At 32.8% G+C, this 16,333-nt stretch overlaps 1 protein-coding gene across 2 annotated transcripts in view; it reads right to left on the reverse strand.

The window, feature by feature from the left end:
• Positions 1 to 2,389: 2,389 nt before the first annotated feature.
• The window catches only part of LOC118633032 (UDP-glucuronosyltransferase 2A3-like), a 61,795-nt gene continuing 47,851 nt past the window's right edge, over positions 2,390 to 16,333 (reverse strand). The window contains exons 2-6 of one of the 2 annotated variants that reach the window (XM_036266456.1): positions 12,941 to 13,089; positions 10,302 to 10,433; positions 7,922 to 8,009; positions 7,248 to 7,467; positions 2,390 to 2,669 (exon numbers count right to left, since the gene is read on the reverse strand). In XM_036266456.1, coding sequence (XP_036122349.1) covers positions 2,390 to 2,669; positions 7,248 to 7,467; positions 7,922 to 8,009; positions 10,302 to 10,433; positions 12,941 to 13,089 — 869 coding nt within the window. The remainder of the gene's footprint in view (positions 2,670 to 7,247; positions 7,468 to 7,921; positions 8,010 to 10,301; positions 10,434 to 12,940; positions 13,090 to 16,333) is intronic. The other variant, XM_036266449.1, reaches the window with a different exon arrangement.

Genomic DNA, 16,333 nt, shown 5'->3' on the forward strand with positions numbered 1-16,333 from the left:
GGCAAAATTTTGTCTCATATACAGCCAATTACTACTTAATTCTCTGAAGTCCAATAGTAAAAGTCAATGGAAAGCTGTGACAAATCATTCAGACAGTATATACAAGGTGTCTGTAGATTCTATTAAATTTTGAAAATGAAATGTATTTTAATAAACACTGGCTTTATAATTACAATTTTTTGTGTATACTTATTTTGAGATACCCTATATTATCACACTGATTTGGAATGGATGAAGATTTGGATCATCTTGCCAGGTAAAGAACCCTGACCACAGCAGATGTTGCCATAGGAGCACATGGAACACATATGAACAAAAAAAGTAAAAGTAATAAATCCAGGCTTCTGAGCATCTCTAAGCTCTGAGAATATAAGAATTGTGCAAAGTACTCTGATCAATGGCACATGGTTTCTGCTTTATTAGAGATGAGAGTTTTCTCATCTGAAGAGTTTTATGAATGGTAAGGAAAGTCCATTCTAAGACTTTTAAAAAGTATATGCTGAAGTTATGCTAATGAAGTTGGTATCACCAAAGAATTTTCACCAGCTGGCATCTGATGATATTCAGGAAAAGAAAGAAACCTGTGGATAATCAGAGAGAAGGAGGGGGAAAGTCATGTGAACAGTGGATATTGAGCACAAGCAAGTCTCCTATGCAATGGTGGCCTGTATCAGAAACCAAATGGATGCTTGAATTTGGGTAGAGCTCAGCACTGCGGAAGACCAGCCCACTTCTCATTGGATCATAGCCATTCATTGCCTTCTAATTGAAGAAAATAAACTGGGCCTAGAGCAAAAATAGTTATTCTCAAAATATAACAAAAGTGTAATAGTCAAAATACATCAATGTGAGTTACCCTTTTAAAATGTTAATTTATAATAAGTACATTTTTAGCCTTCACAAAAAATTGTAGAATTTATTTGCATTTTCAGTAATGAATATGTTCAAGAAGAAATACTTATATGCTTTCATGATACAGTTATTTTAAAATTGGAAGTAATTTTTAGCATACCATATTGAAATGAATAAGTATTTCAACATTGTCAGTAGGCCAATAGATGTCATTTATTATACATCAGACACTGAAATTAAATCTTTAGTTGGACATGTCATTAAGTTTACAAAGGGTAAAGAAAGTTCAGTCTTTAATCTATTTGTTAAATTAATGCAAAGATGATTCAAACATGAATATTTGCCTTTAATTAGTTTTTTCACTGATAAATATTTAGTATTACATTTTTGGTCAAGGAGATCTGCTAATATCTTATATTCTTGGCATAACAATTAATTAATTTAAATTTGTAGATGATAGAGATTGAAAAGTAATATAATGATCTTACATTCCAAGTAAATGTTTTTTGCCAGAAAACTAAACCTTTGATTATAGTGATTATAGATTATGAGTACCAATGATTTTAAAATATAATGAATCGACATTTAACTTTTTAATTAGTTGTACTGTTAATTAAAATTTTCATAAAATTAATAAATATTTTTCTGTATTTTATATTGTTATTTTCTCTAAAGTGATCTGTTTACTTTTAACATATGCTACATTCTCTGTCCTTGAGAAAAAATGACTAATTGATCTCTTTTGTTTGAAAGTAGTACCCAGACCCTTCACTAGAGCTCACTCAAGAATATTTGTGGACTAAAGGTGAAATATAAACTGATTATGCGTGTGTTCAATGGAAATTTGTAGATCCTAGTGTGATGTGCCATCCCAGTTATTATCATTTCATGCTCTGACCCCAGTAACAAGGGCTTATTTTTATGAAAAACAAAAACAAAAACGCAAAAAAAAAACAACAATCCCAGATATTATTCTTGTATTAATTTTCTATGATGTTTCCCTAATTTGGATGTTCTAGAGAACTTGTGAATTTTATTCTTCTGTGTTTCCTACATCCATCAAATTTAGCTCACATTTTCTGTGTTCCCCATGATTTAGCATATTGTTAGTCAGCATATCATTTAGGGTTAAAAATAAAGACAATTTTGCCCTGGGCGGTTTGGTTCAGTGGTTGGAGTGTCGGCCTGCAGACCAAAGAGTCCTGGGTTTGGTTCCCATTAGGAGCACATACCCCCCCCATAAAATAAAATAAAGACAATTTTGATATTATGCATAGAAACTACATAAAATTATTAGTGTCCCTGTGTCAGAAAAGTGAGAGGAGGTGGGTAAAACCACCTGGCAAAAAACAAAGGAAGAATGGCACATGCTTACCAATTAATGGTGTTTGTTGTCATATTCTAGGCTTTATCTGTAGGCTAAGGTACAGGAATGGCAATTTTTAAAACATGATAGAGAGGATATGTTTTCATTAAGGTAATTGTGGCTAAACTGAACAGGATTGCCCACTCAGATCTTTACCACACTTAGAATGTTCTATTCCCTCTTTTTTTTCTTTCCTGTTTTACCAAATTTTCGACAAGAAAATAAACAACATTTTGTGACCAAAAATATTGCAGTTGCCACACAGGCCAGCAGGAACCCGATCACATCCAACGAGTGGTACTGGAACCAAGTGAGGTTGTGAGCAGCTGGCCGAAGGTGCTTGGCTCCTTTGTGGCGCATGACAAACTCAATCCAGAAGACTGCTCGATCCAAGGGCTTTACAGGCTGATCGTGGTGAATCCTTGATAACCTCATAGCATTCTCTTTATAACTGGTAGACAAAGACATAGACAGAGATTAGAGATTTTGTTTTCGTTGAAGATAAGTATAAGATATCTTTGCATAATGTTATGTTATGCAAAGGCCACAGATGTGTTGAGGCAACATTTCATACTTGCTGTGGAACTTTGCTGATTGCATAGCATTTTAAGACTTGTAAAGGGCAGGGGGGCAGGGGCAGTATAGAAGAAGAAGTACATTTTTTACACAATGCAAATTTTTTTACATTTGATTTGGTCAAATATAAGCATATAAAGAAGGAATAAACTTAATTTTTTCAAGAAGGAATCTTAATATTGTTTGAAGTGTGATTCCAAGGACTGTTCTAAGAGCAAGATTGGCTAACCCATACTATGGGAAAATAGCCATTAAACAGTCCATAAGTAAGGACCCTAATATCTGACTCATTAATAAAGACAGGCACAGGAAATTGATAGTCAACAATGATGAGTCATTTTTATATGTCTGAGATTCCTCCATTGCACACAGTTGTGTATTTGTAATACAAAGGATGTTGTCTCAATTGGCAGTGTTCAAATTAGATGAAAGGACTAGGGTAATTTTAGAAATGCAAGGGGTTTTCAAGGTGAATAGAAGTATCTTGCTGGAATTTGAGCTCCTAACCATTAGGGTATCACAGTAGTCATAGCTGTAGAGCTAACATCTCTGATGATCTCTCAAAATAACAATGGGTATATGTAACGTAATTGAAAAGGAAGTTCAGTCTTCACTTGACATTTGGTGGCTAAAACAGAATTAGTATATTTCTCTTTGGTTTTGTGATGAAATAAAATTTTCAGTCTGGAAACATGAAGATGACATAAGGTAAGTGGTTTATGAAGAAATGTCCTAGTGTGAGCAGGACATTGTTGGGACTGGGGAAGGAGAAATGTGGTCATCATTCAACAGTGAATGTGGCACAGTAGGTCCAGCAGCACTGTGTTCTTTTTTTGTGTACAGTGAGAAAAAATAATCATATACTTAAAAAAAAAAAATCCTCACCTGAAGATATTTTTCCACTGATTATTATTATTTTTTTAGATAAAATGGAAAGGAAGTAGAGAGAGAGAGAGAAACATTGATGTGAGAGAGACATCAACTAGTTGCTTCCTGTACAACCCTGATGGGGGCTGGGGATCGAATCCACAACTGAGATATGTGCTCTTGACCAGGAATCAAACCCGTGACTCTCTGGTCCATGGGCCAACGCTCTAACTGCTGAACCAAAATGTCCAGGGCAATCATATACTCTTTTAACTGAATAAAAATATAGGTAGAGTCAAAACAGTAATTTCACATGGTTCTTTTGAATACAATCAAGTCGGACTACAGTGGTGATAAAACCTATCTCTCCAAATCATTCAAGCTTTTTATCATTTATGGATAGATATTTAATATTTGAAATTTATAAAAGCTTTATAAACTTATACATGTGAATCCAAATAAAAATAAAGCATGCTTTCTTATACATGAGATAAGAAAGAACTATGCTAATTTAAAAAATTATTTTATATTTTATTCTATACTAATCTTTTATTACTGCTACCTTAAAACATTGTGAATAAATGAAATTACTATGGTTTATGTACTTAAATGTATCTTTTGTGTTTCTTAATTTCTTTAAAGAATAATAAAATGGAATACAAATATATGCATATGTAAAATATACACTAGATTCTTTTGTTTCATGATAATTTCAGAGTTGATATTAGTTTTAGAGTTAATATTAAGGTATTTTAAAATAAATAATTTTAGGTATTTTATTGAAAAAGTCTATGAATATTTATGATTCTGTTTATAAATCATCAATAAAATTTAAAATCATCAATAAAATTAAATGAGTAGTCTATAAAATAAAGTAGAGTTTTAAAAATTAAAGAATTTGCCTACTCTGATATATAGTAAAATGAACCAAATAATCGGCAGTTAACAACCTGATAATAGTCTAAAGGATTAGACATCAAGGCCATCATTTATAAGAACAAAATAAAATCATATTAAGCCTTACTGAATCTCCTAACCTCAGACCCAGCTCCTGAATTGAATTTATAATATTCTGAAAATGACTTAAACATACATATTAATAAGTCATTTAACTGAAATGTGAGTGAGGGGAATAGTGAAAACCAAGGGCTGCATAAAATTGCATCTGAATTTACCTTTTCTCCTACCTCCTGAATTTCAGTTTTCAGTAATATGAATGGAATATTATAAGTAGCCTTCAACTTTGCCTCTGAGTAAAAATAAGTGAATCTGAGATAACTTGGAACAAGTATAGGCACCTATAAAAATTCAGAACAAACACTGAGAGAGCAAGATGAAAATCAAGACTTGATAAAAACGTACGCAATATTGACGGGAGAAAAATAAAAAATCACAGCCAGGCATAATACAGAATTAAAATAAAAGGAGATTTGATATGTAATAAGAATGTAAAAGTTATGAACAAGAGATCAAAACTCAGACTATAAAACAAAAAGAGGTGATAAAGGATATAGGTTAGCTTTTGAGATATTAGTAAAAACAGCACATAAAATATTAAGTAAATTAGAAATAGTAAACAATGCTCATGTTGAAAAAGTGAATGTACTAATGGATAATTTGGGGTAATTTCATTGAATTAGGAAAATAAAAATTGATTAGAATAATTAGAAAATAATAGAGCAGGAAAACAATTAAAATATTTTAATATAAAGAACATTAAAATCTGATGTCCCTGAAATAGAGATAAAAAAGGAACTAAAAGTAATTCTAATAAATAACATACACAAATTAATTTGTGAAAGGAAAAATTAAATAGTACTTTTTAATCTAGATTAACAGTGTTGAATCACTAGAACTAGGGAAAATATAGAAAATAATTTATAAAGATACATCATAATTAGGTTTCTGAATTAGGAAAAATTAATGATATTTTTCTATGCTGGTAAAAAAACATATAAAGAGAAAAAAATGATCAGATAGGCCACAAAATCTACAGCAGCATTTAAAGCTAGAAGACCATGGGTAACTTAAATAGTTCTGAAGAAAAGAGAGTAAGAGCTGAGTATATTCAGATAGGTGTCATTCTCATATCAAGGTTGTGAGCAAATATCGCTAAACATGATCTCAAAGAATTCAATATCTACAAATCTTTATTTAAAGAAAATTTTGTATTATATATTCATTTAAAAACTAATCCAAAATATTTTGGAATACAGACTCTCTGATTCAATGGAAAAATTTAATTTCCTTAAATTAATTTTTAAAAAAACCTAAATAAGCCCTGGTCGGTTTGGTTCAGCCGTTAGAGCGTCGGCCTGCGGTCCTGAGAGACCCGGGTTCGGTTCCCGCTAAGGGCGCGTACTTCGGTTGCAGTTTGTCCCCGGCCCTGGTCGGTTGTGCGGGTGGCAGCCGCTCGATGTGTCCCTTTCACATCGATGTTTCTCTCTCTCTCTCTGTTCCTCTCTCTCCCTCCCACTCTACCTGAACAAAAAAAAAAAAAAAAGGAAAAATGTCCTCGGGCGAGGATAAAAAAAAAATTAAAAAAAAAAAAACCTAAATAAATGTGAGAAAAGTAAGTACCAAGATTAATGACAAATAAAAATTTTAAGTAATACATATTACAGATGAGATTACTGATAGTGGCTAAATTTAAAACATATAGTTAAAAATTAACATTCAAAACTAAATGACTAAAACAAAAAAACCCACTCAAAGCTATATATACATACATTAATTTTTAACTTTGGTGATATCTCTCAGAGAAAAATACCTAAGATATTACTATATGTATCTAAAGTTAAATATAGGTTATAGATTCATTTTAATTTATCTTTAGCTAAATTAGATAGAATTTTAAGTGTTGTTTAAAAATCCATACTATCTATATTTATAAAGTTATTAATTATCTTATCTCTCCTCCCTGTATATATGCATCTGCTAATGGTGGTATGCCCTCATTAATGATGGTTATTTTTGAATGATTAATATTTGGCAAATTATTACTTCTATTTTGTACTTACTGAATACTTGTAAGTTTAAAAAGGCATAGATATTTATAAAAATAAGCAGATGAGCCCGGGAAGTTATGGCTAAATTTTTGGGTATCGTCTTGTGCACCTAAAGGTTGCTGGTTCGATCCCCGATTGGCGTACATGCTATGGGTTTCAGGGTGCGTGCAGCCAATCAGTGTTTCACTCTCACATCAATGTTTCTCTCTCTCCCCCTCCCTCTCCCTTCTTCTCTCTCTAAAAAAAAAAAAAAAAATCAATTAAAAAATTGATTTAAATCAATCAAAAAATCTTTTAAAAAAATGTAAGCAGATGATCTAAAAATATTTGGGAATTTGCATTATCATTAACATTATTTTGAAAAAAACATTGGTAGGTATTTGAAATCTGAGGGTTTTTTGCAATTTTAGTATCACTTCATCAATTCAGGGAATGAAATAATAAAGTGGTTTTTGTATTAGTCATTTTATGGTTATTATTTAAAAGTACATCAATTACAAATATATGATATATTGAACATTCTTAAATATGATGGGTAACATAATCAATGGTAAGCCTTTCAAGGCAGTTGTACTTACGAAGGTTCATTAATGACTGTTTTCAAGGCATTGAGCAAATCTGCACTTGTCATTGTGTTTATGTTCACCTCCACAGCCGCTCCTTTGGCCTTCATGTGAGCAATGTTATCAGGCTGATCAGCGAACATGGGAACTCCCACCATGGGGACCCCATGATAAATAGCTTCATAGATCCCATTTGTTCCACCATGAGTGATAAAAGCTTTTGCTTTGGGATGACCTAGTTTGAGGGTTGAGTGAGAAGCAGATGAGGATTTCATTATAATATATTAACAAAATTTCAGAGAGAGATGAAGAAAACTACAGGATGAACCAATGAAGAAGGCAGTGTTTTCTATAGAAGCTGAACACAGGGATTATTGCTATCTCAGAAAACTGTGATCTCAGGAAATGGCAGGATTAACTCCCCCTGCATTGTCTGGAAAGACTTTACAAGGAGGTGATATCTGAACTGAGGTTCAGATTTGAAAAGTGATGAGAGTGATAACTGAAGATTCTCCTTTGTGAACCAGAGGAAGCAGGACTCTATAAATGGCCAATTCTTTAATTATATCTGCTTTAAAATTGGGAGTAAAATGTGAAAATTTTAAATCATTAAATGTTGATTGAATTTAGTTGCTATCAGCTACTGAACGTGTTTATCAGCCAACTATACAGCTTCTCCCCCGTCTCACCAAGAAGATCGTTCTGGGGTATCCAATCATAGAGTTGAGTATTGGCTCCTAATGTGGTTGGTTTCTTTCCTTTGTATCTCCATAAAACCTGTGGAAAACAGTGCATTAATTTTGCAGATTAAAACATATAGTTAAGGAATTTTAGGGCTCTAGAGTTGTTAAAAAATCATGTAGCCCACTCTATGTGATATTTGAGAAGAATGTACAAAAGGGGTAGTTTGCAGACATTAAGAGATATAGTAGGACATTTACAACTACCTTTTTTGAAAGGGCTTGAACTGATAGTTTATGTATATTATTATCACTTTAAGGTGATGTTTACCAATTAAAAGCTTTGTGGAGTGAGATTGTAAGTGAAGAAATAGAAAATAAAGAAGACAAGTTTAGTGAACCACAGTTTGGAATTTAAAATTATTAAAACAAATATGAATGCTATGTAAATTTATTTGTCAGGGGGCCATTCCAGCTCTCAAGTTTCAAATGTAACATTTTCCAAAAATATAATTAGCTTTAGATTTTTATTGTCTGATGTTTTGGTGGTTGCTTGTATTTCCTTCCTTCCTTCCTTCCTTCCTTCCTTCCTTCCTTCCTTCCTTCCTTCCTTCCTTCCTTCCTTCCTTCCTTCTTTCCTTCCTTCCTTCCTTCCTTCCTTCCTTCCTTCCTTCCTTCCTTCCTTCCTTCCTTCCTTCCTTCCTCCTTTCCTCTATCTTGTCTTTTCTTTCTTTTTCTTTTTCTCTTTCTTTCTCTGCTCTCTATCTCTTTCTTTCTAAAGTTTTGTAGGGAGGGTGAGATAGGAGGTTTGCTTATATTCCATTATTTAATGAACTATCTTGTTAGGATATTAACTTTTCATTACATAATTTCCTTTTGGGGGACTCTGTAAGACAAATTCCAGATGATATACTGGAACAGTGGAAAACTCTTAACAGAAAAGTTTGTTAGAAATGAATATAAAAGGTTTTTAGAACTGCAAATCCAAAGTTTTAACAGGCCTAATTAGTATACAGGTGATCGCAGAGTTATAACTAATAAACAAATATAGAATCCTTGAATATTTCATGAATAGGAGTTATGAAAAATAATATAAACGGAGCCTGGCTAGGTGGCTCAGTTGGTTGGAGTATCGTCCCATACACCAAAAGGTTTCAGGTTCGATTCCAGTCAGGGAACAATACCCAGGTTGCATGTTCCATCCCCAATCAGGGCACATAGGGAAGGCAACCAATCCATATTCTCTCTCTCTCTCCCTCCCTTTCCCTCTCTCTAAAATCAATGAACATAACCTCAGGTGAAGATTTAAAATAAATAAAATAAACTAGCCACTTTAAAATAAAGCGGGAGCTGCCATTTGAGAGCAAGGCCTTGCATGTATTCCTCTTTAAATATTTGGAAGGTTTAAACTGGGCAAAATAACCTTCAGATTGGTCTGAGAGCAACATTGTATTCCAAACAACTGTTTGCAGAGTTAACAGGAAAGCAGACATCCTGAGCAATGAACTGAAAATTAAAGATATTCTTTAGAATTAAGACCACCATATGTAGCTAAAGAATCACTTAGCTGATTTGTGCCTATAGAAATTTCTTCCTTGGCTTATTAACATCAACAGAAATTTTTTCTTTTTGTGTATGTAGTTATTCCCCTTTCTTTTTCATAAATACTCTTTACCTTCCCCTCTAATCAGAACACTATTTGGTTTCTACCTGAATCAGTGTTTTCCGGAATTGCAATTATTTTTTGACCTCAAACACTTGTTGCCTCTCATTTTGGCATTTAATGTTTTTAGGTTAACAAAGTATATATAAAGAGTAGACATCTAAAATGGTAATAACAAAATTAAAGTTAATTGAATATTATAAATAAGAAAATATATATTGTTTGACAATAATAGGAGGAAATATCATTGTTTTTAATTGTAGAAAATCAATTTAGAAAGATGGGCTTCTGCTTCTAGACCAACTACACTTTGGTAGAATCCTAATAAAACATAGAGATACAAAGTATATTTTTAAGCATGATTCTATGTATAACCCCTCTCTTTCCATGGACCTTGGAGCTAACACACTTGAGAACTTTAAGTAATCAGTGCAGGTCGTGCAATTTAATAAGAACTTATTAGGATCTTAACGTTTTTATTTCCATTCCCTTGGAAATAGTATAATCTAAAGATGTATCTCCATAGTATTGAAAAGGCTCAGTAGACAAATGATCAAATGGGTCCAAATACAACATTTTGATGTTTTGAGAAATTTTTCCTGAAAGGTGGTACCAATTATGCTCATGTATAATGAGTTTCAACTTTCATCTGGAAAGAGTACTATTAGCCACACTTTCCCTCCAAGTGGCAGAGTGACTACCATTAGGACAGCAGGTTGTACTGACCTTCTGTGGAATCTGAGCGAGGGCCGAGGCAATGAGATTGGCTTTTTCTTCTGTGAGGTTTTTGACCATTGATCCCAGAGAAAACACCACAACACCATGTTCACCTGAACTTTGGACAAATTCTTCCATTTCCTGTACAGATAAAATTATCTTTATTATAAAAGTACAGGATCACAGGGGGAAAAAAATTCACCTGCATTACTCCCAAGGCTTAATTTTATGAGCCAACAGAATTGTTTACAAGCTCATAAAGTATTCCTTGGAGGGAAGCCCCAAAAAGGGGTTTAGAACTAGGCTTTACATTTTTTCAGCGTGCTAACTTATTGCCAATAAGTTACTAATGAATCAATCTAACTTTCTGTTGGGTATTTAGGATGTTTTTCTCCTATTTTTTCTTTCCCTGATTCATAAGGCTAAAAATAATTTTTTTTTTAAAAAAATGGGATACATCGTAATATGTTTAAAAGGTGACAACACAGTTAAATTCCTGCTATAATCAGGATAACATGTATGAAACAGTGATTCTCTCTCTTCTCACAAGAGTGTGACACAACTGCGTGCCTTTGATTTGAGCCTTAGCACCGCAGTGAAATATACATTTCTCTGCAAGACAAAATGCTCTTGTTTGTCACTTCAGTTGGGCAGGCTGAGCACTGCACAGTCTGGGGTTAGGGTCTTTTACAGCATAATCTATGTGAATGTCACTCTCTAGAGATGTATTATGCATTCTCTTTATAACTATTTGTGGTTGCCTTATGATCACTTATGTTTCTCAATGTAAGGCAAGTAAAGCCTTTTAATTACTAGGGGAAAGATGATGCCATAAAGGTAGACTTCCATTTTTAGCTTAGTTAAAGTTAGAAGAATATCTCTGCAGAATCAGAAATTGGTGTTTTACTATTTTGATTCATCTTCCTAAACAGATAATTGAATAAAAAAATATGTACAGCACACACACACACACACACACACACACATACATGCATACACACACGCTCACACACTCCCATTAAGACTTACATATCTACTTTTTTATTAAGATTCTTGATTTGACTGCCTCTTATTGCATTTATATTCTGTGTATTCAGTGACTGGCATAACTCTTTCATCAGAGATATAAACCATGATTGGTATTCATGTTGCTCAAATGTCTACATTAATAATTGGGTTTGAAATAGAATAATCTTCCCCTCTTGTAAAACATATCTGAATTGTTTTTGTGAAATTGTGATAAACATAATAGTGCTATGTAGTGAGCCACAGAATATTTCATGTCTTTTACTCTACTTTTATTTAGATATTGATTAATTATCTCCTGTAATAACACTCAATAGAGTTTACTTGAAGGTCTAACTGGCTGGTAAGAAAATCATATTCAGTATCCTGAAATAAAATTTTAAACTTAAGTATGCATCATACTCAAAGCAGAAATCAAGAATTCTACTGGGGCCCTGGTCTGTTTTGCTCAGTGGTTAGAGAGTTGGCCCACGAACCAATGAGTTGTGGGTTTGATTTCGGTCAAGGACTCATACCTCAGTTGCAGTTCATCCCCGGCCCTGGTAGGGGTTGTGCGGGAGACAACCAGTTGATGTGTCTCTCTCACATCAATGGTTCTCTCTCTCTCTTTCTCCCTCCCACTCTATCTGAAGATAAATGGAAAAATATCCTTAGGTGAGGATAAAAAAAAAAAAAAAGAACTCTACTGGGAACACCATTTAACCTGCAATCTTCTACAGAGATTATTTTTGTTTACCTACGACCCAAGCAAATGAGTGTCTTTCCACTCCCCACTGATAAAGTTAAATACAAGATAGTTATTACTATATTTACCTATTATTCTCTTTTGCTTCTCAATGTTTTCTTTCAACATTTCTGGCAAAAATAACTTTGGAATGTGTTATATAATTTCATTTTTTAGTCAAAAACCCAAAACAAAAACCTGACATCATGTTCAAAGAGTCAATTAATCATCTGAGTTTCTGAGTTCTATGACTTCCACTTTATGTTGATGACTCCCAATCTACTTCTAATGCTCTCTGCTAGGACAGAGACCTTGTATTACTCATAAAGTTTCTAGAAATCTTCATCTGAAAATTCCTTTGGCTCCTTAAGGTGAATTTGAAATTGAACCTATAGTTGTCATCTCAAAAAAGTGTTTCCACTAATTGTTTCTTATTTCAGTAAAGTTCACTGCTATTCAAGAAGCCATATCTGATTCCATGTCTACTGACAGTCTTTTCTTCTACTGACTAAATCCTGTGGATTCTACCCAACAGTTCTCACAAAAGCCTCTTTATCACTCAAACAACCATAGTAAGTGTCCCTGTTCATAATTCCTCTGTGCTTGTTAGGATGACTACAGCCGTCTCCTTAGTGACTGTCAAGTCTTTAGAACTCACGCTAGAGACACACTCATATTTTTAACATATTCCTTAAAACTCTTCATTCTTCACCTTAAATATCAAAGTAAAGTCCAAAAAAGTAGTAATACCACTCATAAGAGACCTCCATGATTTGAAAAATTTATTTAGAGTAGCAAACTAAAGATACCCAGCAACACGTTTCTGTTATTAACTTTAGAGGAAAATCAGAATTGTTATCATTAGGTGCAAAAAAATCTTCCACCATAATGGACCTACCTTAGGTAATGGTTTGGCAGGTTTACAATGCAGTCCTCCTACAAACTCAAAATTAGGTAAGTACGGACGAGGAAATTCAAAATCCCAGTATGTCCTCATTAGCCAAATTTCTGCTTTCCCCATAGTCTCACATAATGTAGTGGGTCTTCCTGGAGAAAATAAAGAAAGTTAGGTGGATGTTATTTGCATATATATTTGTTAGGGAAAGAAATGTACCTCTAACTTTCTGACGTGCTGTTAAGAAATTAAATCTAGGTCCTCTAGATTACCTATTATGTTTAGATTTTAAAAGAAAGGGGAATTTAAAATAATAAGAAAAGAAGAAAGGAAAAAAGGGAGAGATAATGTTTGGGTAGCGAAAAACAATAATGTGTAAAAGAATACATTCAAAATAAAATGAAAATGAATAAAATAAATTCACAAAAAATGAAATTAATAAAAAAAGTTAAGCACATTTCTACTGATGAATTTAATACTCATTGTTTGCCTCCAATTAAATGGCAGATGATTAATTAGCCCCATCATATTAGCGCCAAATCACCTCGCAATAGTTTTCTAATTTTCTGTCAGGAATGTGTTTCTACCTTCCAGCTTGTTATATTTTCTCATTCACTCATATTGTTGAAGAATCCCACCAATATCAGTTTACGTTATCCTCCTGAGTCAAATCCAATCCACTTCAATTGATTTGTCCTTTTTTTCTCAGTAGTAATTCTCTGAGTATTTTATACCCAGTACAATCCCCTTTAGAATGTGAAGTACATATTACACATTACCAATAACACACATATATTTTAGTGTTACTGTTAAATGATGTTTCTTTAAAGGGACAAATTTTAAATATTAATTTTAGGAGACTTATGGAGAAGGAGTATTTGCAAGTGACTAAGTCAACCATTTCTATACACAGGAAACATGTTTTGTATCTAAGGAAACAAAAACTCAGATGACAATCCTTTCTTCAGTAGTCTAATAGAAATTGGTGATCGTATGTACCCCATGTTAGATAGCCTCTTTTTAGTCATTATTTTGTAGTGTTTGAATGTGTGTCAGAGCTTATGTAGGCAAATGCCTTAATTCAATAATGAGAAAGCATTTCACAAAGACACTCGGCTTGAAGTTGCGAGAGATTGGATGAGAACCTCCTTACAGCTTCCATGCCACAGTGTTTATGTCCTTTAGAAGTCTTGTTCCATTTACCTGACACCCTGCCTTGATTACCAGCACCCTAGGTGAAATTATTTTGCATAACCTGTAGACCACATTTTAAGAAAGACATAGCTTAAAGTATTCACAAAAATTCTATATCTGAAGCAGCGATGCACAGTATCAAATGTAAAGCCAATAAAAAGTGAAGAGAATGAAACTGAGCAAAAATATGAAGAAGTTCATAAATAATTTCATAATACATTTAAAAAGTCATACTAAGGAATTATGAAACAAAAATATAGAATTAAAGTTCATCACCAGTCTTTTCCCAATAATTATGTTACACAAAATGAGTTATGATCACAGTGGGGAATTATATAAATAATATGTAATTAATAAATGGGCCATTACATTTGCGTTGCCATGTTTGAATGTATTATTTTAAACCTACATGTAAGTCTACTGAAATGACTTTTTAACAAAATTTTAGAGGTAGCCTGGATTTATGGCTAAATACCTCATTGTAGGTGAGAAAGACAGGTGAGAATTTCAGTGGGAGACAGTTACCAATATCTCCGAGATAAGTCATGTTAGCTGGGTTGATATCGAGAGACAACTTTTCTATGCTAAGCTATTAATTTATTTACAAAGGCATGAGAGAAAACTAATTTCTACAATTTCTGAATCACTGTTTAAAAACTAATACTTTATAATACATTTACATTTACTTATACATAAATAAATTATATATTTAAAACAATTATTGGGAAGGTCAAGATATTTCCCATAAACTCTTGTTTTGGCAATTATGCAAAAATTGCTATAACCATACATGTGCAAGTTTTTGTGTGAACATAAGTTTCCAGTACCTGTGAGTAAATACCAAGGACCACAATAGTATGGTAAGACTATGTTTAATTTTGTAAGAAACTTCCTAACTGTCCTCTAAAGTGGCTGTATCATTTTGCATTTCCACTCATGAAAAAGGAGTTTTTGTTCCACAACTTGCCAGCATTGGGTGTTATTTGTGTTACACATTTTGGTCATTCTAATAGATGTGCAATGGTATCTCATTATTTAAATTTGCACTTTCCTCATGAAAATTGATATGGAGAATTTTTTATATGCTTATTTATTTGCCAAGTATATATCTTCCTTGGTGAGGTATCTGCTAATGTCTTTGGCCATTTTTAAATCAGGTTTTATGTTTTCCTATTGTTGAGTTTTAATAGTTTTTAAACATTTTTGGATAGAAATCCTTTACAGACATATTTTTTTGGCAAATATAATCTCCCAGTTGTGTCTTATCTTTTCATTTTCTTGATATTGTCTTTCACAAAACGGAGTTTTAAAATTTGAACAAAGTCCAGCTTATCCACTGTCTTCCATTGATTGTTCCTTTGGTGTTATACCTAAGAAGGCCTTGCCATACCCAAGATGATCTATATTTTCTCCTGTGTTATCTTCTAGGAGTTTTTATAGCTTTGAAATTTATATTTATATGGATAATCCATTTTATTTAAATTTTGTAAAGTTTAAAAGGTTTGTATCTAGATTTATTTATTTTTGCATGTGGATGTCCAGGTGTTCCAGCACTACTTTGGAAAAAACTATTTTTATTGCATTGCCTTTGTTTTGTTTTTTTGTTTTGTTTTGTTTTGTTTTGTTTTTGTCAAAGATCAATTGACTATTAGTGTGGTTCTCTAGTCCATAGATCTGTTTCATCGATCTATTTGTCTATTCCTTTGCTAGTACCGCACTGTCTTGATTACTGTAGCTTTATAGTATGTCTTGAAATTGGATAGTGTACGTCCTCCAACTTTGTTTTTCCTCTTTAAATATGATATTGGATATTCGGAATATTTTGCCTCTCCATTAAACTTTAGAATCAGTGTGTTAATATCCATGTAGTAACTTGCTGAAATTTTTATTGAAATTTTATTGATTTTTGGATCAAATTGGGAAGAACTGATATATTGACAATATTGAGTCTTTCTATCCATGGACATGCAGTATCTGTTCACTTATTTAGTTCACTGATTTTGCTCATCAGAGTTTTATAGTTTTTCTCATATTGATCTTGTATTTATTTTGCTAAGTGTTTTATTTTGGGGCATGCTAGCTAATATAAATGCTAGTGTTTTTAATTTCAAATTCTGGTTGTTCATTACTGATATACATAAAATTGATTGAATTTTTTATATTAATCTTGTATACTACAATCCTGCTATGATTTCTTATTAA

The sequence above is a fragment of the Molossus molossus genome, unplaced genomic scaffold (assembly GCF_014108415.1).
Source record: "Molossus molossus isolate mMolMol1 unplaced genomic scaffold, mMolMol1.p scaffold_m16_p_1, whole genome shotgun sequence".
NCBI classification, from domain to species: domain Eukaryota; kingdom Metazoa; phylum Chordata; class Mammalia; order Chiroptera; family Molossidae; genus Molossus; species Molossus molossus.